The sequence below is a fragment of the Pan troglodytes genome, chromosome 8, assembly GCF_028858775.2.
Source record: "Pan troglodytes isolate AG18354 chromosome 8, NHGRI_mPanTro3-v2.0_pri, whole genome shotgun sequence".
Taxonomy (NCBI): Eukaryota; Metazoa; Chordata; class Mammalia; order Primates; family Hominidae; genus Pan; species Pan troglodytes.
The window spans coordinates 39,120,539-39,147,478 of NC_072406.2; the positions used below are offsets into that span (position 1 = coordinate 39,120,539).

The 26,940-nt window shown below is 37.0% G+C and overlaps 1 protein-coding gene across 14 annotated transcripts in view; it reads left to right on the forward strand.

Annotated features, from left to right (window-relative positions):
- MYO3A (myosin IIIA) overlaps positions 1–26,940 on the forward strand; it is a 285,430-nt gene that overhangs the window by 183,402 nt on the left and 75,088 nt on the right. For all 14 annotated transcript variants that reach the window (XR_010146830.1, XR_010146831.1, XM_063781509.1 and 11 more), the window contains 3 exons: positions 9,616–9,742; positions 14,357–14,567; positions 17,346–17,493. Coding sequence is in view for 12 of the 14 variants with exons in the window: in XM_063781509.1 (XP_063637579.1) it covers positions 9,616–9,742; positions 14,357–14,567; positions 17,346–17,493 (486 nt within the window). In the remaining 2 variants the exon portion in view is untranslated. The remainder of the gene's footprint in view (positions 1–9,615; positions 9,743–14,356; positions 14,568–17,345; positions 17,494–26,940) is intronic.

Genomic DNA, 26,940 nt, shown 5'->3' on the forward strand with positions numbered 1-26,940 from the left:
CACTATGTTGCCCAGGCTGGTCTCAAACTCCTGGCCTTAAGTGATCCTCCTGCCTCAGCCTCCCAAGTAGCTGGAATTACAGGCATGAGGTGCTGTGCCTGGTGATATTTTTAATGCTAGAGAAATAAGTGTGTTCATAATGGCTTCAACTCTGGAAGAGGAACTCCCTGACTCAGAAAGCATGAGTTTCAGCCAGCCATATTCCAGGTGATATGTGGCCCCCACCCAAAGACTACAGATGAGCTAGGGGCACACTCCAAGGAGACTCCACATGCCACCCTGTTCTAAATATAGTCTCATTCTTATGCTCTAATTCTGATGTCCCAGGCATCATAAATGACCACTTGAGTGTTTTGCTCTTGTTAGTCAGCCTAACCCTAATTCTACCCCTACCCCTACCCTTTCCTAGGCATGACCACTTCCAGGTGCATCTTTCCCTGCTGCCAACATTCAGTTTCAAATCTGGCCACTCCCCTTCCACTGCATCATTTCTCCTCCCTCAGTCCTCCCTAATCGGGTCCTCATTCTTCCCACAGTTTGTACCTATGAAGACAAGCTGATTCAAGCAGTCAGTGTCCTGGCTCTTAAAGCAGAGCCAATTTATTTGGGATTCAGTCAATAAAGAAAAAAGCAGCAGTCATTCTTTTCCTCAATCCTTGGTCATAAGATCAATGTTGCTAGTGGTAGATGCTCCTTGTGAACTGTGCCTGGCTCTGTTGGATGCCTGGTTAGGGGAAAACGGGAGCAGCTAATAGAAGCTCAGGGCATCCTTCTAACTGGAAGATGTACAACAAGCAAGGCAGTGCCTGCTTGTGACCAGGGGCTGGGCCTCTTCATAGCTCTTTTCCCTGCCTTTTGTCTTCAGAGTTGATCTGCTTCTTACACACTCACTTTTTCAGAGTTTGCTATCTTAGAAGCAAGGATCATTTTTAATTGGTTTGTTTACTTCAAAGTCCCACTCATCAGAAGCAGTGTTTCGCTTATATTTGGCTCAACTACTTTCTCTTGCTTGGTTTAGTAACACTAATGTTTACTAACATTAAAATGAAACCAGTTTTGCAGCTAGCATCTATTGACAAATATAATTTATTTATTTCAAACTGTATATCTCAAATTTAAACATATTCAATGCTTATTGAACATCTAAACATATAGCTTAGGATAAAGGAAAATATAACATCTGTTTTTGGATCTGAAGCACAACCACTGCTAGATGTTTTGGGAAGACTTTTAGTCCAGTTCAAGGTGATTCTCCGAGGGTGTGGTGGCCTCCCATCTAACAGCAGAAACTGTCCCAGTTTGGATTTGGTAGAAATAAACCGCGTGAGCATTTACTTCCTTTTTATCCCCAATATTGATTTTTTATGCTATCTTATTGGCTTTCTTGGATATGTTCTTTGTCAATAGCTGCTTCTAATCTATTTTGATAGTAAAAGGCAACTTTAATATCAAGATAAGTGGCATGATTCTGACATCCTCTAAGCACAGCATGCAGCCTTCACAGTTTACTGCAGCACAATTTGAGTGACTCTCCAATACAGTTTGTTTTTCTCACTGTCTCTCCTGCTCTCTCTCTCTCTCATTGGTGTTGACAGCACCCCAAGTGTATGTGTCCCTTTAAATACTCTCAGAGTTTACAGTTCACATTTGCATTTGTGATTCAGCACAATCCAAAGGAATGACAGGCAAATCAAAATCAGATATTCTCTAAAAATAACACCAATTAGAAATCTCTGAAACCGTTAAACCATATGATTTCCTAAGCCATTTCCCTGCCATAGTTTTAAAATAAATGATTGGTAGTTTGATGATTCATAGTAGTTTGATGATTCAATGAGTAGTTTGTCTCATTTAGAAACAATTTTTACCGTATAATGGGAATTTTTGGGGGGTTTTTTGCACAAATTTATGTCTTATGTCTAAGATGAGAATGCCTTTTTTCTGTTTTAATTGTGCTTTCATTTCTTATGATAGTCTAAAAATCACGTGCTAGCATGTTTTCTTTGGATTATTAGTTATGTCTTTAGGGAAGATCGAATAATATTTGTGAAAGAAATTAAATATTTTAAAGCATCACAAAAAGGATTGAATTTCCATGAAATACTCACTTCGTTTTTAAAAATTGGTTTTAGGCCAGGCGTGGTGGCTCACGCCTGTAATCCTAGCACTTTGGGATACTGAGGCGGGCAGATTGCCTGAGCTCAGGAGTTTGAGACCAGCCTGGGCAAACAGTGAAACCCCGTCTCTTTTAAAATACAAAAAATTAGCCAGGTGTGGCAGCGTGCACCTGTAATCCCAGCTACTCAGGAGGCTGAGGCAGGAAAATTGCTTGAATGCGGGAGGTGGAGGTTGCAGTGAGCCGAGATTGTGCCACTGTCCCCCAGCCTGGCCATAGAGCAAGACTACGTCTCAAAAAAAAAAAAAAAAAAAACAAAAAAACTGGTTTTGACCAGAATGGAAAGGGTGTGTGTATTCCATTTGGTTTGTCATTTGTAATAACTTAAAAATAATAATTTGATACCAAGTTATTTTTTTCAATCAAAAAACATAAAACAAGTTACAATTCCAGAATGCCATGATTTGGCCAGCATTGATGACTTGAACTAAATGACACGGCCAAGGAGGTAGTTGGTAAAATAAAAATAATTCTGTGCTAGGGAGTCAAGATCCCTAGGCTAAAGTCCTTGACACTGCTTATTTCTGGCTGTGTGTCCAATAACTAAACTTTCTGGTCTAAGCTTATTTACCAGTAAAAGGAGGGGAAAGGGATAATTAATTTCTGAGTCACTTCGAACTCTATGATTCCATGACTAAAATTGAGGGGCATTTAATTTCCTTCTAGTCTTTGCAGATTGCTCATGCTGTTTTATTGCTTTAAGTGTCTGCAGAATTGAACCTAAGAATAGAGAACATATTAATATCTCACATACTAACAGCTGCAAATGCTGATTGCAGAGCATCTCCTTCTATCCCATCAGTTCTTATCTGCCTGGTATGTGAGTTGCAGTAACATCCCATCCTGGGTTCCCTCCTCCCCAACCTCCCTCCACCCCAGCCTGCCTCCCTGTCCTTTCTCAACAGGAGCATCAACACTGTGGCTTTCCAAGGATTAGACTGGATGGTGCCAGATCTGCCAGGGATGGGCCACTTTGTCCTGGTCCATGATGACTCCCACCTACTTTGAGGTCTGGTCATTGTCCTCTCTCCCAGTCCTCTCTCACATGGGCATCAGTTAGGCATCAGGTATAGGTTGAGGCCCTAAGAAAGGACTTAGCACATGTTGCCAAAACAACTCTGTGCACCAAACTCAGTCTACCCTGCATGGACTGTTGCTAACATTCCCAAAACAAAATCACTGAAAAGGAAATCATATATTTCCCAACCACAGGGCTCTGCCACTGAGAGAAGTTAATTGGCTTTTGGAAAAAAAACAACTTGGCTTAGTGAGATCTTTTTGTTCTCATAAACTCTAACCACTCACTGAGGATGCAAAGTTTGACATCAAAAGAAGAGGACATTTAGATTTATAAAAAAAATTCTGAGAAAGATAAGTAGAAACAATGAGGCACAGATTAAGAGACGTTAAACAAATAAGAAAGATTCTGTTTTGAAAGTGAAGGAAATTGTACTGTCACTTGATTGAAACAAAAGAAAACAGTTTGACAAGCATTTATTGAGTACTACCTGTGTACCAGGCCCTGTGCTAAAAGTTAGAGATATGAATTAGTCACAGTCTTTATCCTCAGTAAGTTTATAATCTGATAGAAGAAATATACACTAGGCGTCATTTCAATAAAATGTAGCCAATTCTATGACAGCAGAGAATTTCACGGAAAAATGAAGTCTGGGGTGGAAAAATGAACACCCCAGAATGGGAAAAAAGAACAGCATAAGCCAGAACTGAGACATGAAATTAACAAAATAACATGGAATGCTTGGGAACCTACGAGGAGTTTGGCTGGCTGAAATATGTCAAAGAAAACTAGCTGGAAATGACAATGGACAGGCAGTCAAGCACAAGAAGATGTGGCACCTTCCTTCTCATGCCTTGGTAGGAAGCTGGAGGTTTATTGCTAGGGGAATAGGGCCATTGAAGGATTTTAACTGGAGACATAGGAAGATGTGGTTTGCCTGCTAGAAAAGTCACTCTGACAGCCGTGTGGAAGACGGATCGGCGAGTGGCAAGACCAGAGGCAAGGAGACTGGTCAAGAAGAGGATCATGCCAGAGGCAAGCTGTGCGCTAATCATGCTTTTGAGTCTAGGTATGACCCTCACCTTGACGGATAAATATGCAACTAAATGCAGGCAGTTCACCTGTTAGTTGTTTTTAATATCCAAAGAAGACATGCTTGTGCTCAGAAAGGACAATTTACAGTTGCTTATATTTAATTAATTCAGTGTATGTATTAATGATTTTGAAACCATGTACCTATATCTAGATTTTTTCTTAAGCTTTTAAGTTCTGCTCACTCATCATTTTATTCAATTTGTGAATTCAACAGTTTTTTGTATAAGAATAGAAAAAAACTCAGTCAGTTTTTCTTTATTCATTTAACTCATAAACATAACTTTACATTGCCCTAAACAAACATAACTGAATTCTCTTAAACACTTGAACTTACATAAAAATTTAGTACATCTCAGTCTTTTGAATGCTCCAAATGATGGACAGAGCAGGCTTACAAGGACTGATAAGTGCTTTCTAAACTTTCTAATAATTTACCACATCTTCTTATGCACTTAAACTTACTAGTGCATAAGAAGATCTAATAATTCAAAATTATTAATGTAGTAAATCAAGTTTGTTTTACATTTGAATGCAGTTTGCAATCAAAATATGTTCTGCTTTTCAAATTAAAGTCATAAGTGTAATATCAAATAAGTATTTAAATTTAAGTCACAAGACTAATTGTCAGATGATTTACTATGTCACTAATATGATCTTTACTGTGTCTCACATATTAACAGTTTTAGATATTTAAGAATAAACACACTGATTATTCCAAGATTACATATCTTATTCATAAATTTAACAAAAAAAAAAGCATTAGTTTGCTAGGGCTGCCATAACAAACTACCACATACTTTGTAGCTTAAACCACAGAAATTTATTGTTGACAGCACAGGAGGCTTAAAGTCTGAGATTAGGATGTGGACAGGGTTTGTTTCTCCTGAGGGTTGTGAGGCAGAATCTGTTCTATGCTCCGCTTCGAGTTTCTGGTGGTTCCCCAGTAATGATGGGTATTCTTGTACGGCAGGTCCATCACCCCATCTCCACCTAAATTTGTCTTCACCTGGTGTTCTCCTTGTGTGTGTCTGTCTTTTCACATGGTGTTCTTTTAAACAGACACCAGTATAGTAGATTAGGAATCCACTGTACTCCAGTATGACCTTATCTTAACTATTTACATTTGCAATGAGCCTATTTCCAAATAAGACCACGTTCTGAGTACTGGGACTTAGGACTTCAACATATGAATCTGAGGGGGACACAATTCAACCCACAACAGATGCTACAGATTTCATTTACTTCAATACCTCTATTCTTATTTTTATATTTTCCTGGGATTATGAGCTGAGACTAAAAGTTCAGGACTATTCTTTGGGGACAAAGCATTTTGAGACTTTCTCCAAAATCTAGATCCTGCATTTTTCTGGGACAAGGTTTCTCAACCTCAGTACTATTTACATTTGGGGTGAGGTAATTCTTGTGGGGTTTCTCCTGTGTGATGTAGGATGTTTAGCAGCACCCTTGATCCCTACTCCGTAGATGTCAGTAGCACTCCAACCCCATTTGTAACAACCAAAAATGTCTCCAAACATTGCCAAATGTCCTGTGAGGGCAGAGTTGTTACTCCTTTCCCCACAATTGAGAACCACTATTTTAAGGTCATTTAATCCAAGCCATAGATCTGGGTCTATTCTCATCAGATCCAGTTGGGGAACCCCAAGATGTACCTTTCAGCTGATATTTAGTTGTGATACCTGGTGTATCATACATTCCCCTGGGCATATTTCAGGTGTTACTCCTACTCAATTTTCATTATAACCTCTCTGAAGAATTTTTCTGCAGGTTTGGGTAGGTAGGATTTGGAGATGCAACTCTGTATACAGCCAAGCCTCTTCACTATTTTGCTGGATTCAACCAATCCCTTAAACTTTATGATGGAATTCTGCATCATTTTATATACTTCCAAGTTCATAGACCAGTTTTATACTCATTATATTGGTAACATCCTTATCGAGGGTAAAAAACCACATTTTAAAAAACTGTTATTTAAGTTCAGGGTACATGTGCAGGTTTATTAATATAGGGAAACATGTGTCACGGGGGTTTGTTGTACAGATTATTTCATCACCCAGATATTAAGCCTGGTACCCATTAGTTATTTTTCTTGATCCTCTCCCTCCTCCTACCCTGTGCCACACCTCCTACTGTCCAACCTCTAATAGGCCCCAGTGTGTGTTGTTCTCCTCTATGTGTCCCTGTGTTCTCATCATTTAGCTCCCACTTATAAGTGAGAATTTGCAGTATTTGGTTTTCTGTTCCTGCGCTATTTTGCTAAGGATAATGGCCTCCAGTCCATCCATGTCCCTGCAAAGGACATGATCTCATTCTTTTCTGTGGCTACATAGTATTCCATGGTGTATATGTCCCACATTTTCTTTACCCAATGTATCATTGATGGGCATTTAGGTTGATTCCATGTCTTTGCTATTGTGAATAGTGCTGCAATGAACATATGCATACATGTATCTTTATAATAGAAAAATTTATATTCCTTTGGGTATATACCCAGTAATGGAATTGCTGGGTCAGATAGTATTTCTGTCTTTAGGTCTTTGAGGAATTGCGGCACTGTCTTCAACAATGGTTGAACTAATTCAGACTCCCACCAACAGTGTAGAAGCGTTCCTTTTTCTCCACAACCTCACCAGCATCTGTTATTTTTTGACTTTTTAATAATAACCATTCTTACTGGTGTGAGATGGTATCTGATTGTGGTTTTGATTTGCATTTCTCTAATGATCAGTGACATTGAGCTTTTTTCATGTGATTGTTGGCTGTATGTATGTCTTCTTTTGAGAAGTGTCTGTTTATATCCTTTGCCCACTTTTTAATAGGGTTTTTTTTTTCCTAAGGCCTATAGTTTCGTCAAGAAAAATACAGCACAATGTCAGATGCTGTATGAATTTTTCCACCTGAAAGCCATGAAAGCCCATGCTGGTTCCTTCATTGCAAGTTATACATATTACAAATGCTAATTCCTTATCAGAGTTTCCTTAGAAAAATGATCTACATCTAATATATCAGCATATGTATTGTTACACTTCTGAAATACACCCTACATCCATTTACTTCTTTCCATCTCTACCATTTACTATTATATCCAAGCCACTGTTATCTCTCACCTAGACCATTGCAGTAGCCTCCTGAGTTTTCCGTCTTGCCCCAATCCACTCAGTTTCACAGGATAACTAGGCTCATCCATTTAAAACACAAAAATAATGTTGCTTCCCACTCTGAAATCTCTGGTAGTTTTCTCTGGCAATTAGCGCATAAATCAAAGCTTTTTTTTTTTTTTTAATTGTGTCCCAGTCTCACTCTGTCACCCAGGTTGGAGTACAGTGGCACGATCTCGGCTCACTGAAGCCTCCGCCTCCTGGATTCAAGTGATTCTCCTGCCCCAGCCTCCCGAGTAGCTGGGATTACAGGTGCACACCACCACACCCCGCTAATTTTTGTATTTTTAGTAGAGATGGAGTTTCACTGTGTTGGCCAGGCTGGTCTCAAGCTCCTGACCTCAAGTGATCTGCCCGCCTCGGCCTCCCAAAGTGCTGGGATTACAGGTGTGAGCCACAGTGCCCAACTCCAAGCTCTTTCTGTTGGCCCAGGGAGCCTGGGTGGTCTTGCCTAGGCTCACCTCTCTGAGTTCTTACTGCACCGTTCCTCCTCATCCTCACCCTCTTCCAGCCCTCGTGTGTCTTCCTTCTTTCCTCTAGGAAGGTTTTTGCCTTTGCTGTCCTCTGCCTAGAATAGTTCATGTCTGGTGCCTTCCTGTCATTCAGGCCTCAACTTCCTGATGGCCTCCTCCAAGGGCAGCCTTCCCTGACCTCCTAACTGAAAAAGCCTGCCCATCCTTTCCCAGGAACTCTCCTCTTTATTAAGTTAGCACCTCTTGGCTCTATTTTCTTCGTAGCCCTTGTAATTTTTTTTCTGAACATATCATGTTATTTATTTGCTTATTTTCCTACTGTCTGCCTCCCCACGGCCTGAACACCCCAAGGAAACCAGGATCTTTAGCCTATCTGCTACTGAATTACCTGTGACTAGAACAGTGCCTGGCATAAAATATGTTTTTATTAGATCAATGAATAGATATCCCACATATATATTCATTCAACAAATATATTAGTTGTTTATATATTTATTACATATATATGTATATTATGTATGAGTAAATGCATGCCTTGAAGATGTTTTTTCATATCCAGCTTTTATCTGGACTTGGAATATGGGAGTGAATGGAATAATCACCTTTGTTAAGTGTAGGAGCTGGGCTGGAATAGATGCAGCAACTTGTAAAAACAGTAAAGAATGTTGCCTCTTTCCTGTACTTCACTGCACCATGAACATAGTTGAAGAGCTAGAATTACCATAGACTCCTTGATAAATGCCTCCAGTGTCTCCAAAAAGAATCATATATGTGTGTTATGTGTTTCTGAATGTAATTTGATGTACCTTAATTAGGAATGTATGTTAAAGAAGTAATAACTACTATAAACTCTATACTGTCATCTAAAATTCTTATGTGGCCTGGCACAGTGGTTTACACCAATAATCCCAGCACTTTCAGAGGCCAAGGTGGGCAGATCGCTTGAGCCCAGGAGCTCGAGACCAGCCTGGGCAACATGGCGAGATCCTGTCTCTATAAAATACCAAAAAAAAAAAAAAATTAGCTGGGCATGGTGGCATGCAACTGTACATCTACACAGGAGTCGTAGGTGGGTGGATCACTTGAGCCCAGGAGGCAGAGGCGGTAGTGAGCTGAGATAGTGCAACTGCACTCCATCCTGGGCAACAGTGAGTCTTTGTCTCAAAAAAGAAAAAAAAAAATCTTACGCTTACATTTAAACGACACATATCCTTTGATTTTGGTCCTGGGATCTTTTGATTTTTCTTTCTTAGTCCTCCTTTATTCATACATATAGCCTCACTTTTAAGATGGCCTCAAGGAAAATCCATATGGTAACAACCACACTAAGTTCTGAAATTAAATTCTGCATGGATAGATTTATCTATGGCCTAATGAATGAGGCATTTCTACTTCCTCTGAGAACAGCTTCTCATTTTTATTTTTTATTCATATTTGCATTTATAAAATATTTTTAAGCACTTAAAATTTATTTTAAGTAACAGGCACTGTGCTAACCTCTGAGGTTAAAATAATGAATGAGGCTGAGCCTACTTGGATCTCAGTGTGGCGTCATCATAGTCTGTGGCTAGATATGAAAGGGCCTGAGGGTTCTCTTCCAGTCTGTCCCCAGCCATAGTCACTGGTTGGCTGTACTCAAGGAAAGAATGATGCCAATGTTTCTATGGTGTGTTTCAGCAACTTGGTAGTATATACAGCATACTCGCTGCAATCTTGAATGTTGGCAACATTGAATTTTCTTCTGTGGCAACTGAACACCAGATTGACAAGAGCCACATTTCTCATCATACAGCCCTGGAGAACTGTAAGTTTTATTATCTTCTATTCAAAACTGAAATCTTTCAAATCTTATGACATACCATAAGTATCACATAAGGATCATTTCAAGCAATTGTGCTAACCTAGAATCCTTAAAAGAATACTCAGACTTAATGTGTGTAAAATTAAAATTTTAAAGTCCACTACTTAAAACATCTTCATGCTTACAAATTAACTGATTACTGTAGAACACATTTCTGAAGACTAGGCTTTTACGACTATTTTGGGAGCTATTTACATTTCAATATAAAAGCACAGATAGTATAGTTAAAATTCAGTAAACTGATCTGAAAAAGAATTATGTTATTGTCTTATAGATTTAGCATCTATACCATTTTACAAGTAATAAAGACCTGTATGTTTCCATACTAGATGGATTTTACAGCCATTCATCCTGGGTTGATTAATTTTGCGATCATTTCTACACAAGAGAAGCATGTCATAGTATTTGCTTCAAATCAAGTTTTTCTTAATAGTAGAGTTCGATAAATTATTTCCAGTAATTTAAGGTTTTCCATTAATATCTTCAACAGCACAGCTTTTTTCTATTTAGTGTTGCCTAGTATGCCCTGTTATTTTATTTTTAATATTGGCACATGCTTTCATAATTGCATATTTGCTGTTTCATTAATAATAACAAATGGAGAATCACTCCTCGTCCAAAAGCTCACACCTCTAATCCCAGTACTTTGGGAGGCCGAAGCTGGTGGATCACCTGAGGTCAGGAGTTTGAGACCAGCTTGGCCAACATGGTGAAACCCTGTCTCTACTAAAAATACAAAACTTAGCCAAGCATGGTGGTACACACCTGTAGTCTCAGCTACTCGAGGAGGCTGAGGCAGGAGAATCGCTTGAACCCAGGAGGCAGAGGTTGCAGTGAGCCGAGATCGTGCCACTGCACTCCAGCCTGGATGACGGAGCAAGACTCTGTCTCAAAACACACACACACACAAAATGGAGAATCATGATACAAATTTTTATTTATATACTTTTTCCTGATTTATCCTTAGGAACAGAGTGAGATGGGGTAGTTTTAGGGGGCTAAGTGTCAGATTATCCTGGTCTGGACCTGTCCCCAGCATCCCTATAAATGCTATCCCACTGTGTCTCTGGAGCCAATGTGATAATACAGTAGCACAAGTGTATGGAATTGGCATGTAGTGACCGGCATGTGCCTGGAAACCTCAAGGAAACATGTTCTAATTTTCCATATAGAAAAATTTTTAATTGGCATGTATGATATTAACTTATCAGAAGTAGAAGGAATAACCCTACAACTCCATTGATAAGATGTAAATCTCACATCTGATCATATTCAGAAGAGCTAGCAGCAGCCAATGGAATGAGTTGCAATAGAGATAGGTTGTAAATAAGAGTATACCTAGAAACAACCATACTAAAAAATGATTTTGATGATTGAGAACCTATTTCTGCATAACAGAAGACAGTCATATAAGTTACAAAATGTTGATATTAATATGAATATCATTAAAATTAACATACTTTCTGGAATAACCACTCATGGAAAGTAGAAACTTATTAATTTAGATTAAAATGATTTCTAATTGAAAGTTATAAGGAATTATGTCCAAACCAAGGCTGCATTTCCATATGGTTTTACAAGAGCCTTGTTTCAATTAAGCACCAGTTCTGACCATTTTGTCCCATAAATATCTCTCAAATCTGACCACTTCTCTTTATCATCATTGTCACCATTCTCATCAAAAACAACATCACCTCTCACCTGAACTAAGTGACCTCCCAGTTGTTCATTTCACATCAAGAATTGATTTTTTTCCAGGTCATTCTCCACAATTCTTTCAGAAACCACATAACCCATCTATCAGTGGGCTCTCTCAGTCTCCCCCTTTCCCTCTCCATCACCTCCCTCTCCCCCTCCTTCTCCTTCTCCTCCTTCTCCTTTTCTCTTCCTGCTTAAATTTCTTACTGGTTTCCCATTCTTGCTGGATAAAGATAATCAAGACTAGTGCTTTGTTTTAGAAAGTATTGTGCTTAGCAATTTATCCCCAGGTAAAATGCCTAGCATGTAGTAGACAATAAATGTATGTCAAATAAATAAACAATGTAGGAACAGAAATAGACATACAGATCAGTGGGAGACACTGTTCAGAAACAGATCCAAAGTATATTACCAAAAATGGCATCACAGATCACTAGGGAATCAGTATTGTAGGGAACTGGCTAACCATTTTGGGGAGGAGGAATTTGAATCATTCTTATATACTGTATATCAGAATGAATTCCAAACACACATAAATTTAAATGCAAAAAAATCATAAGAGAGACTGGAATTGATTTATATAATATTGAGGGGAGAAAGGACTTGAAGTTTATGTGTAGAAAATCAAAAGCACAAATTATTTTCTTTAAAAAGTGGATATTTGACTACATAAAAATTAAAACTTTTATACTAAAAAAAGAAAACATAAATAAAATTGCAGTACAAATGAAACTGAGGGAAAATATTTGCAACATATATATCAAAGCATTTCTTTAAGCTATGAAGAGGCTCATATAAATTGATCAGGAAAAGATGAACATATCAATGAAAATATTGCAATTTTCAAACTAAGAAACAGAAGTTACCAATAAAAATATGGAAGAAAAAAGTATTCAGCTTCACTAGGAATCAATTACAAATAAATAGAAAACATTTTCTCCTATCAAATTGGCTATTTTAGAAAAATGATAGTCCGTGATGTCCATGAAATTGAATTGAAGTTATTGGTGTTTTATTTGGCTGAGAGCAGTGTAATTGGTTCAGAGTTCTTGAAGAGCAGTTAAATAGTATATATCAAAAAACTTTCAGCCAGGCCCAGTGGCTCACGCCTGTAATCCCAGCACTTTGGGAGGCCAAGACGGGCAGATCACCAGGTCAGCAGATCGAGACCATCCTGGCTAACACAGTGAAACCCCGTCTCTACTGAAAATACAAAAAAATAGCCAGGCGTGGTGGCGGGCACCTGTAGTCCCACCTACTTGGGAGGCTGAGGCAGGAGAATGGCGTGAACCCAGGAGGCGGAGCTTGCAGTGAGCCGAGATCGCGCCACTATACTCCAGCCTGGGTGACAGAGCAAGACTCCATCTAAAACAAAAAACAAAAAACAAACAAACAAAAAAAACCCTTTCTTGATCCCAGGAGTTCGAGGCCAGCCTGGGCAACATGGTGAAACACTATCTCTACCAAATAATAATAATAATAATTAGCCAGGCAGGTTGTCACGCGCCTGTGGTCCCAGCTGCATGGGAAGCTGAAGTAGGAGGATCTCTTGAGCCCAGGAGGTTGAGGCTGCAGTGAGCCGTAATTGTGCTGTAGCACACCAGCTTGGATGACAGAGCGAGACTTTGTCTCAAAAAAAAAAACAAAAAAACAAAACTTTTACATATTTACGTATTTTGAAAAATTGCTGAATTTAGGCAACCTATGCTAAGAAAATAGTACAAAATATAAACACAGATTTATGCTTAAAATATTTATCCTGGCATTTTTTAAAATTATTGATATCATATTTGTCAAAATATTATGCAGCAAATTAAAGCATATTTACAGACAATATTGAACAAAATGGGAAATGCATAAGATGTTATATGAGATAAAATGTTTGTGCAGACTAATGGTAGTAAATATGCCTAGAAGGAAAGAAATGCAGAATGTTAACTTAGAAGGTAAAATTTCTGCAATGAGCCTATCGTACTTCCACGATATGAAAAAATATAGGGTTTAACAATCTTAGCCATATAACCAAGAAACATCTTGTCACAAGTGCTAAAAGTAAATTTAAAATGTTCAAAATATTTTAAAAGGAGAACAACAGATTTGAAAAATTAGCCAATCTGTCATGTAATAGTTTTGGTTAAAGATGTTTATTATATTCAAAAATGAGTTTTGTTCACGGAATTAAAGTGTTATTAATTTTAAATCCCCCATGAAATGTAATCAACATTAAATGCCAAATAAATGTTTGTTCAAACATCCAGTTTTAACAAAATTTAGTAACTGAAGTATGAAACTAAAAAGTAGGATGATATGTACATGAATGTCAAGTATAAGTCCATGAATGTCAAGTATAAGTACATGAATGTCAAGATAAGTTTGTGCTCTTTCTGTTGTGTATTGCAGAAGGTACTTGAAATACATTTATTGAGGTATATCCCTGAAGTCTAAGTAACCTGTTCCAGTTAATTTCTACATTTTGAAAATGTGTATATAATAATGGTATCCAAATTATGCCAAATCTATTCATTATGTTTTAAAATTATTTAGCATAATTTAGTGAAACTATATTTGACATCACATAAACAACCACTCACTTATGCAGCTGTATTACTCTGCCAGCCAGTGTGATTTGGGTTGTGTTATAATATGCAGTAACCTAAGTTTAACCAGCTGAGAAAAGTTGAGAAAAATGATCAAGAAGAGACATAGGACTCATGTTGGATAGTATCATATTTTTACATTACATAATCTCCACACATTTAATTCATGTCATTTGAAGAAGGCAGATTAAGACATTTTCATTTTTGGGGAGTGACCTCATTGCCATAATTTCTTCTAACAATGCATCTGTTTGTTTTTCAGGTGCTTCTTTGCTTTGCATTCGGGCAGATGAGCTACAAGAAGCTCTCACCTCCCACTGTGTGGTCACTAGAGGAGAAACAATTATACGACCCAATACTGTAGAAAAAGCTACCGATGTCAGGGATGCCATGGCTAAAACTTTATATGGACGTCTCTTTAGTTGGATAGTCAATTGCATTAACAGTTTGTTGAAGCATGACTCATCACCAAGGTAAAAATTTTTACAGAAACATTTTTTTCCCAAATGTCAGGTGATGTAAGTCTACTTTCTAATTGATTGTTTTGTATAGATCTCTTTCAAGATGTTTCTATAATTGATATAATTAAATTATTAAAATGATAATTTAGTAGATAAGCTTCACTTCCTAATAGTTCTACCTCATAATGCCACTTAACTATAAAATTTTTAAGTTGCTGCAACATAAAACCTGTAGCAACATAAATAACACAATAGAAAGTGAATTCTTAAAATGTGATATCTTACTATGAACTAATAGGTTTTTTTAATTAGAAGTTGTACCATGAAGCATATACCATTTTATGCTTGTATAAAATGTCAGCTCAGCAGTCCTTTGTTTTTATTTTGAAGGTTTAAATTAAACTTTGAAGATAAAGGAAAACTTTATTTTCATATTTTAACTCTCACTGTAATGCCATTACAGCCTCACTGTAACTCCAATGAAATTTGGTTCAGAAATGCACTAGATAAATGTAGGTAATAGTAAATGGCAGGGCCATGATGTAAGCATTGTTATCTGACTGTAAGTCTAGATCCTTCCTTCTTAAAGATAATTACAGCCACGACTGACTGAGTGCTCTCTATAGGCAGGGCTTATACATGGACACAAGTCCTTCCATCTAAAGCTTTGTTCTGTGATAAATGGCATAATCTTTAGAATTTTGCATGTGGAAAAGCAAGATGGATGCCTACCATAAGATCACCTCATTCACACTTGCTTACTAAGCATAAAAGACCATTTATACACATTTCAAGTATGCAATTCATTATTATTTTTTTCACTAAAATACATACCACACCATTATACTATGTATAGTCAAACTGTCTAAGACCTTATCCATTATTTCTCCATGTTCTTAACTTTGTGTCTCTCAAAACTGCTTGTGTACCTCCTGGGTACTATCTATACCATTTTCCCATTACAATGTAATGGTCAAAATGGTTGTATGTTCTGGTACAGTCATCTATATTATGTCAAGCATTCATATGAAAATGGAAAATATTCAGGGATTTTTATTATCTGTATATTCCAGAAAATGTAGGCAAGATGGCAAGATATTTAGAGATTTGGCCTCATTTTGTTAATTATCATCTGCATGTTTGGCACTAAATGATACCTACCCAGAAGGGGGATCTACTATATCCACTGTAGCCTATGTACTAAATGTACATATACTAAATATACTAAATGGCAACTTTCCTTTCCATTCACTAATGAAAACCATCCAAATCTTAGATTTTAAAATTTTTTACAGAAAGTCTAAAAGCTAAAGGGAGACCAATTGAAATAATTTAGTTCAACTTTGTTAAGTTGTACACTAAGATTTTAAACGGTATATGTTGTATGCTGGGCTTTGCCACTAACTCGTTATGGGACACTGGGCAACTTACTGCATTTGTCTGGGTCTTTCCCTCCTCAACTGTTAAATAGGGGCATTGAATGACAAGTCAGTGGTCTTAGTTGTTGGGATGTATCTTGGAGCCTTTTAAGAACGTCTTGAAAACTGCCTATTTCCTTCACTTAAAAATAAAAAATAGATATATTTCTATATGCCCACGAAAATATTGCACGCTTATGATGCCATTCCTCTTGAAAGCCATTAATAGATCTTACTTTAAGAATCTCTGAACTAGATTATTTGTAAGGTCCCTCCTGCTTCTAACACTTTTTTATGCAATGAGTTAAATATTTATCTCTGTGGGATCCTGTGGGGCAAAGAGATTGTAAAAGGATAATAATCTTGACTAAACCAGCATAAGTTTTAACTAGACATCTTGCCTCATACAATAATACAGAATTATTATTCAAAATAAGAACTTTCAGAAATACTCAAATAGCTTTCCTTTTGTCCATCCCAGCACATATTTAAAGTATTCTACAGCCTGGATTTTGAATTCAGTTGCTTCCTCCAAATGTAGAGCGGATCCTTCAGGTCACAGTGTGCAGTTGCTGACTGTCATTTCCAAATCACTTCCTTACATAATACTAAGTGTAACCCTGGAACACCTAAATGATGAACACAAAGAGAAGCTTTTGTACTTTCTTTTTATAATTCACATCAAAATAACTCTACAATGTATATATTTCTTTGGGGAGGAGTAAACCTTTTGACCAATAGTAAAAAAGAAAGTATTTGAAATACTTAATTGTAAAATAAAATTTAATTGTATTTTAAAGCATTTAAATGTAAAAATAAATCCCTATGTATTTGTATTTCTCCAGTTTGCCATTTGTTCTATATTAAAAAATTATAAGCAAATGATCCAAAAACAAATAACAATTCTTTAAAATAATTAAGATCTTTTTAGTAAGATTTTCAAAATTGTTCTCCTAAAATGAAAGACTATACTTTTTAACAGAATTTTTGCTTTCCTGGGAGAGTTTTTATTGAATATGTTTTTGCTGTGTTCTAATTGCTACCCAAGTTGTTCTTGTAATTCCTGACTCACTCAAGCCTATGACTTTGTTCTTAGGAGAAGAAAAAGTTTCTTTTGTTTCAGTGTATAAAAGTATCGGAGTGGTTTCTGTAGTTCAAGGAAAATATTGTTCCATTTTCATATAAAAATCAATATCTGCCATTATCTTTATGTGCTACAGAGAGAAGCTATTTCAGTTAAGAAAGTTTCACTCTAAGTGTATGTTCTTATAGTAGTTTCTTAGCTCAGTCACAAATGGTAACTCTAAGATTCCCTGTTTTACATTACCTCTTCAGGAAATAACTCAAAATAATGCCTCTTCAATTCTTCTAGTGGGAATGGTGATGAGCTGAGCATTGGCATTCTTGATATATTTGGCTTTGAAAATTTCAAAAAAAATTCCTTCGAGCAGCTGTGCATTAACATTGCAAATGAACAAATTCAGTATTATTATAATCAACATGTGTTTGCATGGGAACAGGTAAGTCTAAGTACTTACTATAAATATGCATGCATGCATGTATTATAGGCAGACTTGTACAAATGAAGCAGGACCTTAACCATAGATTTAATGCCTTAAACATTTTAGAAAGACAAAAGATTTTTATTATCTCCACGTCCATAGTAAAAACAAACAAAAACAAAAAAACTGGTGTGAATTTAGTGTGACTGATATGTGATGTTAAATGTCCTCCATTGAAAATTGGTACACTCTTCTCCAAAACTTAGAATTCTGAGCCTTTGTAAACGGAGATATTTCCTTTGAAAATTTAAGTAGACAGATGCGTCCAACAGTTTTTCTTTCTGTAGACTACATAGCTGAAATTCCTTTTGAAATTTCATTATGCAGCTAAAAGCCATTAAACTTCAGAATTCCAGTAGCTAGGCAACAGAATATAAGATAATGGGTTTGATGCAAATGCCATGAAATGATCATTTTGTCAGGGTACAATGTGTAATTTATGAATCAGCTTCAAAAAATATTCCTCCTTAGAGAAAAATCAGACTTAAATCACATTTGATGTACTGTAATACTAAGAATACTTAAATTATTTTATTAAATCTAAAGGAGTCATATTTAATATCATCCAGTTTGTCATTTTTCTCCTTCAAGTAATATTATATTGTTTTGCATTTAAATTAGAGGTACATGAACTTCATTTTATTCAAAATATTTAGGCTTCTTAAGAGTTTATTTTGGAATTACATTTTGAAAACAGTGGTCACAAAATAAAACATTTCGATTTTGACATTTCTTAAGCCAAAAGAAGACATAAATTTAAGACCTTATCTAGTTGTTCAGCTCTTTTTCATCTATCCCAGGATGTTCCATCAAATATTCATTCCCTCTCCCTCTCTTCCTCTTCTTGTCTCCTCTGCTCCTCTCTGTCGGTGCCCTCCCATAGCCTAGATATGCGAAGAAATATCTTTAAAATCTTAAAAGCAAACAGAATAAAAAACAAAGCCCTTTTCCACTCTGCTTATCTCTGTAGCATGGTCCTCTCTTTTCCCCTCACAGCCAAGCTCCTTGAAAGCATGTTCAGCACTCACTGCATTGTGTTTCTTCCTTCCCCATCTGGTACTTTGAGGCGTATCTGGCTGTGACCTCCCCAACTCCCCTGGAATGGCCCTTCCTCATCTCATCAGTCATTAGTTCATTTTTGTCTTTCTCACTAGGCATCTCCTTTAGATCATATATTGTGTCTTAATTCTTTTTGTCTTTTTAGAGGCTGACACGTAGCAAGTGTTCAATAAGTAATGTTGCCTTGCTTTAATGCTTCACAATACTCACAGCATCCATTTGAACCAGAGACCAAAACAAGTAAAAAATTTTTGGTTTGAACTTTTTGATATGATCTATCAGAATTGCTAACTTTATGGGACCAGGTGCATCCCCATGCATTGCTCATGTGATGAATTAGTGACTTGCATTGGTAGATCTCTGTTGTTCTTTTGATGGTTGGGTAGACTGTGGTTTTAGCCTTAACCAAGGTACAGATATTTCAATAATTATTGCTTTTCACTGTTTATAAAATGTTAGTTTACAAATTGCTTTTTTTTTTTTTGAAACAGAGTCTCACTCTGTCACCCAGGCTGTAGTGCAGTGGGGTGGTGTTGGCTGACTGCAGCCTGCGCCTCCCAGGCTCAAGCAATCCTTCTGCCTCAGCCTCCCAAGTAGTTGGGACCACAGGCATGCACCACCACACCTGGCTAATTTTTGTATTTTTTCATGGAAACGGGGTTTCACCATTTTGGCCAGGGTGGTCTTGAAATCCTGGGCTCAAGCTCAGCAATCTGCCTGTCTCGGCCTCCCAAAGTTCTGGGATTACAGGCATGAGCCACCAATCCTGGCCTACAAGTTGCTTTGATTGCTGGCCTTGAATTTCATTCATGATCCCAATGCTGTTAATTCTTTTGTCTAAGGGCTTGTTACAAAAATTATTCTATAAAGCCCTTTAAGATTACCCTTGAGAGGATTTTGAAATAAAACAACTCAAAATTTCCCCCAACAAAATAAAACATTCAACTAGAATCCAGGATTATACAAAGCATTTTGAGGAATTAAAACAATTTCCAGTCCTTTCAGGTGCCTTCCTGGAATAACTATCTAGGAATTTCTGCTTCATAATCTTATGAACCAGACATTGGCAGTTGAGTATGATCAGATTGCTGAATGTGTTATCCAGAAGATACAGAATTAGTCAATGGCTCTCTTGATTTTAACATGTGAGTGTACTTGTTTTTTCTTTCTAACTCCCAGGTGAATGCTGAAAATGTAACTGAGAAAAGCTAACTAATTGTATGTAGCTATCACAGACAAAGAGCACACTTACACTAATTTCTGTAAATGAGAAACTGCTATTAAATCTTGAATTAAAGTCTTGGTCTACATTTTTTGGTCGAATATAATTACAGATTTGACCTAACTGAGAGCTCCTTAGTTTAATAGAGCCATTATTGCCTATTATTTCAGAAAGAAATAGTGTTCTTACTTTCATGAGACTTACAAATGATCCGGCCAGATCTCGGCACAAGCCTTGGGCAGCACCTTTACAGATGAAACACCTCTGTTCCTGCTTAAACCAATAAACATTATTTTTATTGACAGTTGTACAACACTGGAACATAAATAACAGTCTGCTGAAAGTATTTTCCTATTTAGTCCAATTTCAGTGTATTTGTAATAGACAGTGGGACACTCCAGCAAAGCTGTTTACAATGGTATTTTGAATATCATAATATCATTTTCCCATTGCCTTCCATTAAAAAAAGATCAAGAAACTACAGTAAAACATTTTTTGTGAAAGAATTTATGATGGTGACCCAATCTATAGCATGCAGAGTAGATAGTTTTATGTTTCTTGGAATTGTTTCCACCTGTTTGCATTACCTTTGAAACATTTTCCTAAATCCAGGAATCTCTATTATCCACTCACTGGCAGCTATACCTCCTTTCTCTTATAGCCTGCTTTCCCATGGACAGTTACTATATGCCTCAGAATCTCTTAGTAACAACCTGGAGCATCCACTTTGTATCCTTTTATTTTCCTTATTATCTAGATATTTAGAATGTTAAGAGAGCTTGTGTATAGAAGCATTATTTTTCTATGTGTAAAATATGTAGCTCCTAAAATTTTCCTGGAGTTTGATATTTTATAGTATTTGAAGCTTTTACAGTTTCCTGGCACTGGGAGAATAATTTTATGTATATTTATTTTAATGAAATCTAAAGATACTATTTGTATCTCAAAACAATAGTTTGAAAATTAGATGGTAATCTGTGTCCCCACCCTGCAAATAGAAGATGATCAGCCAAGAAGTATAGTTGTAATTATTTTAAAATTTAAGACTCAACCCCTTCTAAATGAGTTGCAGCCAAAAAGTATATAATTTACTCTCAATTGTATCAATTCCACAAATATAGTATTCATATTTCAGCCTTCGCTATTACATTCGTACACCATTATTGTGTCATACACTGTCAACTTCCATTTTCTGAGAGGCTTTTAGTTTGCAGCTCAAATGGCAGTATTCCATTGCCAAGAAAGGAAGTGTTTTTTTCACAATAGCCCTCATGCTGAATTTCCACGATAAATATGTAGCCAAGGTTTTGGTTTTGTTTGTTTGTTTTGTGGTTTTCTTCCGTCGGAAAGGGAGCTTAACAGTAATCAAACTGTGATATAACGACTGAAGTTCTCTGGAATCACCTATCTCATATTAGAATCCCACATGAGAAATGTACATACCTTGTCAAAAGTGTTCTCATGCAGCTGCTGTAGTGGTGGTTTTTGTCCTTTGTCTTAATTTTGCACTGTGGTATCATCATTGTGGTATAGAACATACAAAAGAAATGATCCCTGCTCCCTAGAAGTTTATACTTCAAATCAAGAAGAGTACATACCAAGGACTGGTCAATCCTGGGCATGACTTTGAATTGGAACAAATGCCACTGTTCTTAAGGGCCAGTCAGCACCTAGAACATGTGTATGATGCTACAGCGTATTGATCTAGAATCCTAAAGATTCACTCCACTTATTTATGTGTGCCTATTTGTATTTTGGATAAGCTTTCTTCATCCATTAGAGCAGCACATCTGACTATTAACTGAACTAAAGTTTTTTTTTTTTTTTTTAATGAGCTATTACTATTTATTTCTGTAGAAGGATGAGCTTTTACAGACATCATTTAGACATGCATCTATGGGTTTGGAACTGAATGTCAGAAGTCGTTTTAGAAGCAGGAAACTATTACTATTTACAGCACATAATGGAAACAATAACTGCAATTATGGCTCTAGCTTCTCTTGCAGAAAGTAATGTGTATGACTCTCATCTCCAGCTGCTCACATTCTAAAGTTTACAGTGTTTGAGATTTTAAATGTGGGCTCCAACATATAATTTGTGGCAATTACAAGGAATAAAAATTCACTTAATATAAAATACCTACATTTTCAAAACTTTTTACATTATAAAGTAAAAACCAGTCATCTGATTTTTAAAAATGTGTGGATGATTAAAAATAACCCCCTTATCAGTGTCTTCACATTGTTTTGCTCAAAAGTGTGAATTATTATTTTAAGTTCAACTTTCTTCCCTATTAAGTCATATGTGTGCAAATGGTAACATTTATCCCATTTTAGCTCTCCAAGTGATAAGCATTTCCTTTAAGTGTCAAAGCAGCCAAATACATTTGAGAAGCCCTTAATACAACAAATCTTCCTTTTTAAGTGCTTGACCAAGTGTTAGGTTATTAAATATTCCTTAAATGTTTCACACACTGAAGATGGCAGCTGATGTCCACGTGGTTGGTTGGTTGGAGGTGTTTCGGGGCCCTTGCAGCAGCTCTGGGCTGTGGACCTGTTGCTCTTCTCTCCCTCTGGCTTCGCGGACGGACTCTCAGGCTCTGTGTTCCTCATCCCTGCTAGGCAGCTGCGTAGCACACTTAGTCTGTTTCTCTTTCATTGGTGAAGCTTGGTCGACACCCTTAATGTGATGTGGGGATTTGTGTTACTTATTTTGATAATTTAATGATATTCTTAAATTTAAAAGTTTTTTTTTTCTTTTCTGAGTTGGGGTCTTGCCCTGCTGCCCAAACTAGAGTGCAGTGGCACAATCAAGACTCACTGTAGCATCGAACTCCTGAGTTCAAGTCATCCTCCTACCTCAGCCTCCTGAGTAGTTGGGGCCACTGGCCTGTACCACCATACCTGGCTAAATTTTCAGAAGTTTTGATAAAAAGTAATTCTCAGTGAAATACATAGTTAGAAGTCTAGATCCATATGATAGTACTGTTGTTTTCTACATGTGAGGTTACAGCATACTATTGACAAACCAAAATACAATTTTTTGGTAAAGATTTAAACATGGCAGTAATGGAAAAATAGTTTAAGGTGAAAGAGATCCTGATATACAGAACACTGTATTTCTGAATTTCTAATCCAAATGCCTCCTTATTCTAAGCTGATACCTATTAATAGAATATAAATTTGTAAACTCCTTTATGTCTCTTAAATAGTTTTGAGAAACAGGCATCATATCCAAAAAGTGACTAAATTGGAATTTTCATCTTAGCATGCATTAGTATATATATTTTTTTCTGAATAAGGAAGCTGCTGTAGGGAGAAATATTCTAAAGCTCATCTCTTCAAATTGTAATAAAATGTATGTAAAATAAAACATGAATATTTTATTAGGAATTATCCAAAATACTTTCTCATTAGGTTATTTGTCATATTCTGAATTAATGACTTGTGTCATCTCAAGTTAATGATGGCCAGCATTCTCTGTGACTTGCTATTAACATTAACATAAAAACTAACAGGATCATCAATATCAGCTTCAAATAGAAAATACAGGAAGAAATAGATTTCAAATCATAAATCTTATTTCATAACAAGAGTTCATGTTTTTACAGGACAAGTATTATCACCATTTTTTAGAATTTAAAAAAGTTATTTCATTAAAGTATTATTAAAATATGTGTATATAGAAAGAGAGAATGAAAAATCAAACATGATGAAGCTTAACAATTGTGGAATAAACACCATGTAAAGGGTACACGGGAGTTCTTTTTACTATTCTTGAAATTTTCTGTAAGTTTTAAATTATTTCAAAATGAAAAGTGGCAAAAGTTTTTTTTTCACTGTAATAAACATAAAACATACTCAGTTCATCCTGAGTTATGGTAGCACCCTTAAAGAAATCTTAGATTTTCAACCTTCAAAATCTTTCTGTTTGATAAAGGAGGATTTTTGTCAATGGTTAGAATAAGCAACTTCTTCTCAATGGTTTCTCTCTACCCTGGGCAATGTTTTCGTGAATAGGCACACTCATTTGAGCAGGGGTGAGTAAGAGTTCTTTCACTAAAATACAGACTTCAGGGACTATATGTGTCTATGTAGCTTCTTTCCTGTTGCAAACCTTCTGTCCACAGTCTTAACCACATTTATTCATTGAGTTTTATAACATATCCAAGAAGTTGTGCATTCTGACATATTAGAAGAAACCTAAATAGGTTATCTATATTTCATTGATTAAAATGACTCCCTCTCCTCAACTGTGATTTGCCCAAGGTTATAGGACAGTGAAATGAAACCAGGACCAGAGTAAAGGGCTTCTGACAGCTATCCATGGTTTTCCTCATGAACAAACAAGTAAGCAAAGACCAGGGATCTAGTAAAGTAATCTCCTGTGCAGAAGAAAAAGGTGCTCTTTCCTTCTTTCTTTCTAAATAGATAAGAGCACCTTTTTCTTCTTCATAGGATATTACTTTATTAGAATAATCTATTAGATTACTAATTATTAGGTTATTATTAATTCATAAATATAAATTATTAATTAATTATTAGATTATTTCTATTGGATTAGAAAGAAGGAAAGAAAAGAAGCGTAGGTCAGTCTTAACATGAAAAGCCGAGGAGAATCAACATGAGGCAGGATAAAAGAAGGCAGGAAATCCCAGGGAGCACTTAGGCTGGCAGCAGAGGTTGGCAAGGGTTGTGACAGCTGGAGACCCCTCACAGGAAGGAACTAGAACTAGAAGGTGGAACAACTGAAAAGGAGAATACAGCCACAAGCAAAGAAATCTCAGACACGATTTTAGGGTTGGAATGGAAAGGCAGAGAGCATCTTTGCCATGTCCTAAAGAACAGAAACTCGACCAGGCGCAGTGGCTCACGCTTGTAATCCCAGCACTTTGGGAGGCTGAATCACCTGAGGTCAGGAGTTTGAGACCAGCCTGGCCAACATGGCGACACCTCATCTCTACTAAAAATACAAAAATTAGCGGGCATGGTGGTGGGTGTCTAGAATCCCAGCTACTCGGGAGGCTGAGGCAGAAGAATCGCTTGAACCCGGGGGCCAGAGGTTGCAGTGAGCTGAGATTGGGTCCACTTCACTCCAGCCTGGGTGAAAGAGCAAAACTCCATCTCAAAAAAAAAAAAAAAAAAAAAAAAAAGAACAGAAACTCTATCTTTCTGATCTTTAAATTCTACCTTCCCCAGCCCCATCTACCCCTAACCACACACAGAGTAGGCACTCCTCGAACATTTCTGGAATTTGAGTATGTCACATCCTCTCCAGTGATCTGTACAAAGACAGCATCACAAACCCAGGTGAATTGCCAGTGCCATCTCATGATATAAATCTCATTCTTCCTTCCGTGACCTAAAATGGGTAGGACCATAAAAAAGTGGACTAAACTTATAAAAATAAGAGATACTGATTTATGACTTGAAAACAAGAAACACAGGAGAATATTGAGGGTCATATATACCAGCTATTAACATTTCCCCATTCTGAAATATCTACAACTGTGGAGCAGTGTCAAATGGTGAACTTGCCTATCAGAGAAGGCTATGACATTGTTCCCCAGGTGTAAGTTCTGTGAAAAAACTAAGTGTTCCCTGTCACTGCATATACCAGCCTTTTATAAAAGAAAGATGTCACGAGCCAAAGTCCTCAAATCACTTCAATTGGTGACTTTGGAAGAATCTTTTTAAAACTTTGGGCTTGGATAAAATTGTCAGAAGGTAGTAGAGAGTGTTCTCCTATAGTAAAATGATGAGGTAGTGTGTCAGAGGGAGTGGGGAGAAGACTGTTCTAGAACCTGTCTATTTTTTACTTGAGGATGTAGTCAGCCTACTTAGGCAGTGTTCATCTACTGCTATCTGGATTGGTGCTAAGAAATAAAAACACACTAAGTACAGATTGGCTGGGCATGGTGGCTCACACCTGTAATGCCAGCACTTTGGGAGGCCAAGGTCAGCAGGATCACTTGAGGCCGGGAGTTTGAGACCAGCCTGGCCAACATGGTGAAATCCATCTGTAATAAAAATACAAAAATTAGTGGGGCATGGTGGCATGCACCTGTACCCAGCTACTCAGGAGGCTGAGGCATGAGAATTGCTTGAACCCAGGAGGCAGAGTTTGCAGTGAGCAGAGTTCATGCCACTGCACTCCAGCCTGGGCCACGGAGCAAGACTCTGTCTCAAAAAAAAAAAAAAAGACCCAGTAAGTACAGGTTGATTGGTCTGGTGTGTACTAATGTAGGTGATGAGACTATATAAAAAATAAAATTATTGTTGATTCTTAAAGATTTAGGTACTACATAGAAGGGCAATAAATATTCATTTCTGAATCCTAAAGTTATTTGTGAACTAGAAATGTAGGTTATTCTATATTTTAAATTATTCCAGACATGGGTAATTTCAGAACTTCAACTAAGGAAACAAAGATTTGAAATAGTTCACTGTTGCGGGAAGTCAGGGACCCCGAATGGAGGGACAAGCTGGAGCTGCGGCAGAGGAACATAAATTGTGAAGATTTCATAGACATTTACTAGTTCCCAAATAACACTTTCATAATTTCTTATGCCTGTCTTACTTTAATCTCCTAATCTTGTTATCTTTGTAAGCTGAGGATGTGTGTCACCTCAGGACCACTGTGATAATTGTGTTGACTGTACAAATTGATTGTAAAACGTGTGTTTGAACAATATGAAATCAGTGCACCTTGAAAAAGAACAGAATAACAGCGATTTTAGGGAACAAGGGAAGACAACCATAAGGTCTGACTGCCTGCAGGGTCGGGCAAAAAGAGCCATATTTTTCTTCTTGCAGAGAGCCTATAAATGGACATGCAAGTAAGGAAGACATCACTAAATTCTTTTCCTAGCAAGGATTAATACTCTGGGAAAGGAATTCATTCCTGGGGGAGGTCTATAAACGGCTGCTCTAGGAATGTCTGTCCTATGTGGTTGAGATAAGGACTGAGATATGCCCTGGTCTCCTGCAGTACCCTCAGGCTTACTAGGGTGGGGAAAAACCCCGCCCTGGTAAATTTGGGGTCAGACTGGTTCTCTGCTCTCAAACCCTGTTTTCTGTTGTTTAAGATATTTATCAAGACAATATGTGCACTGCTGAACATAG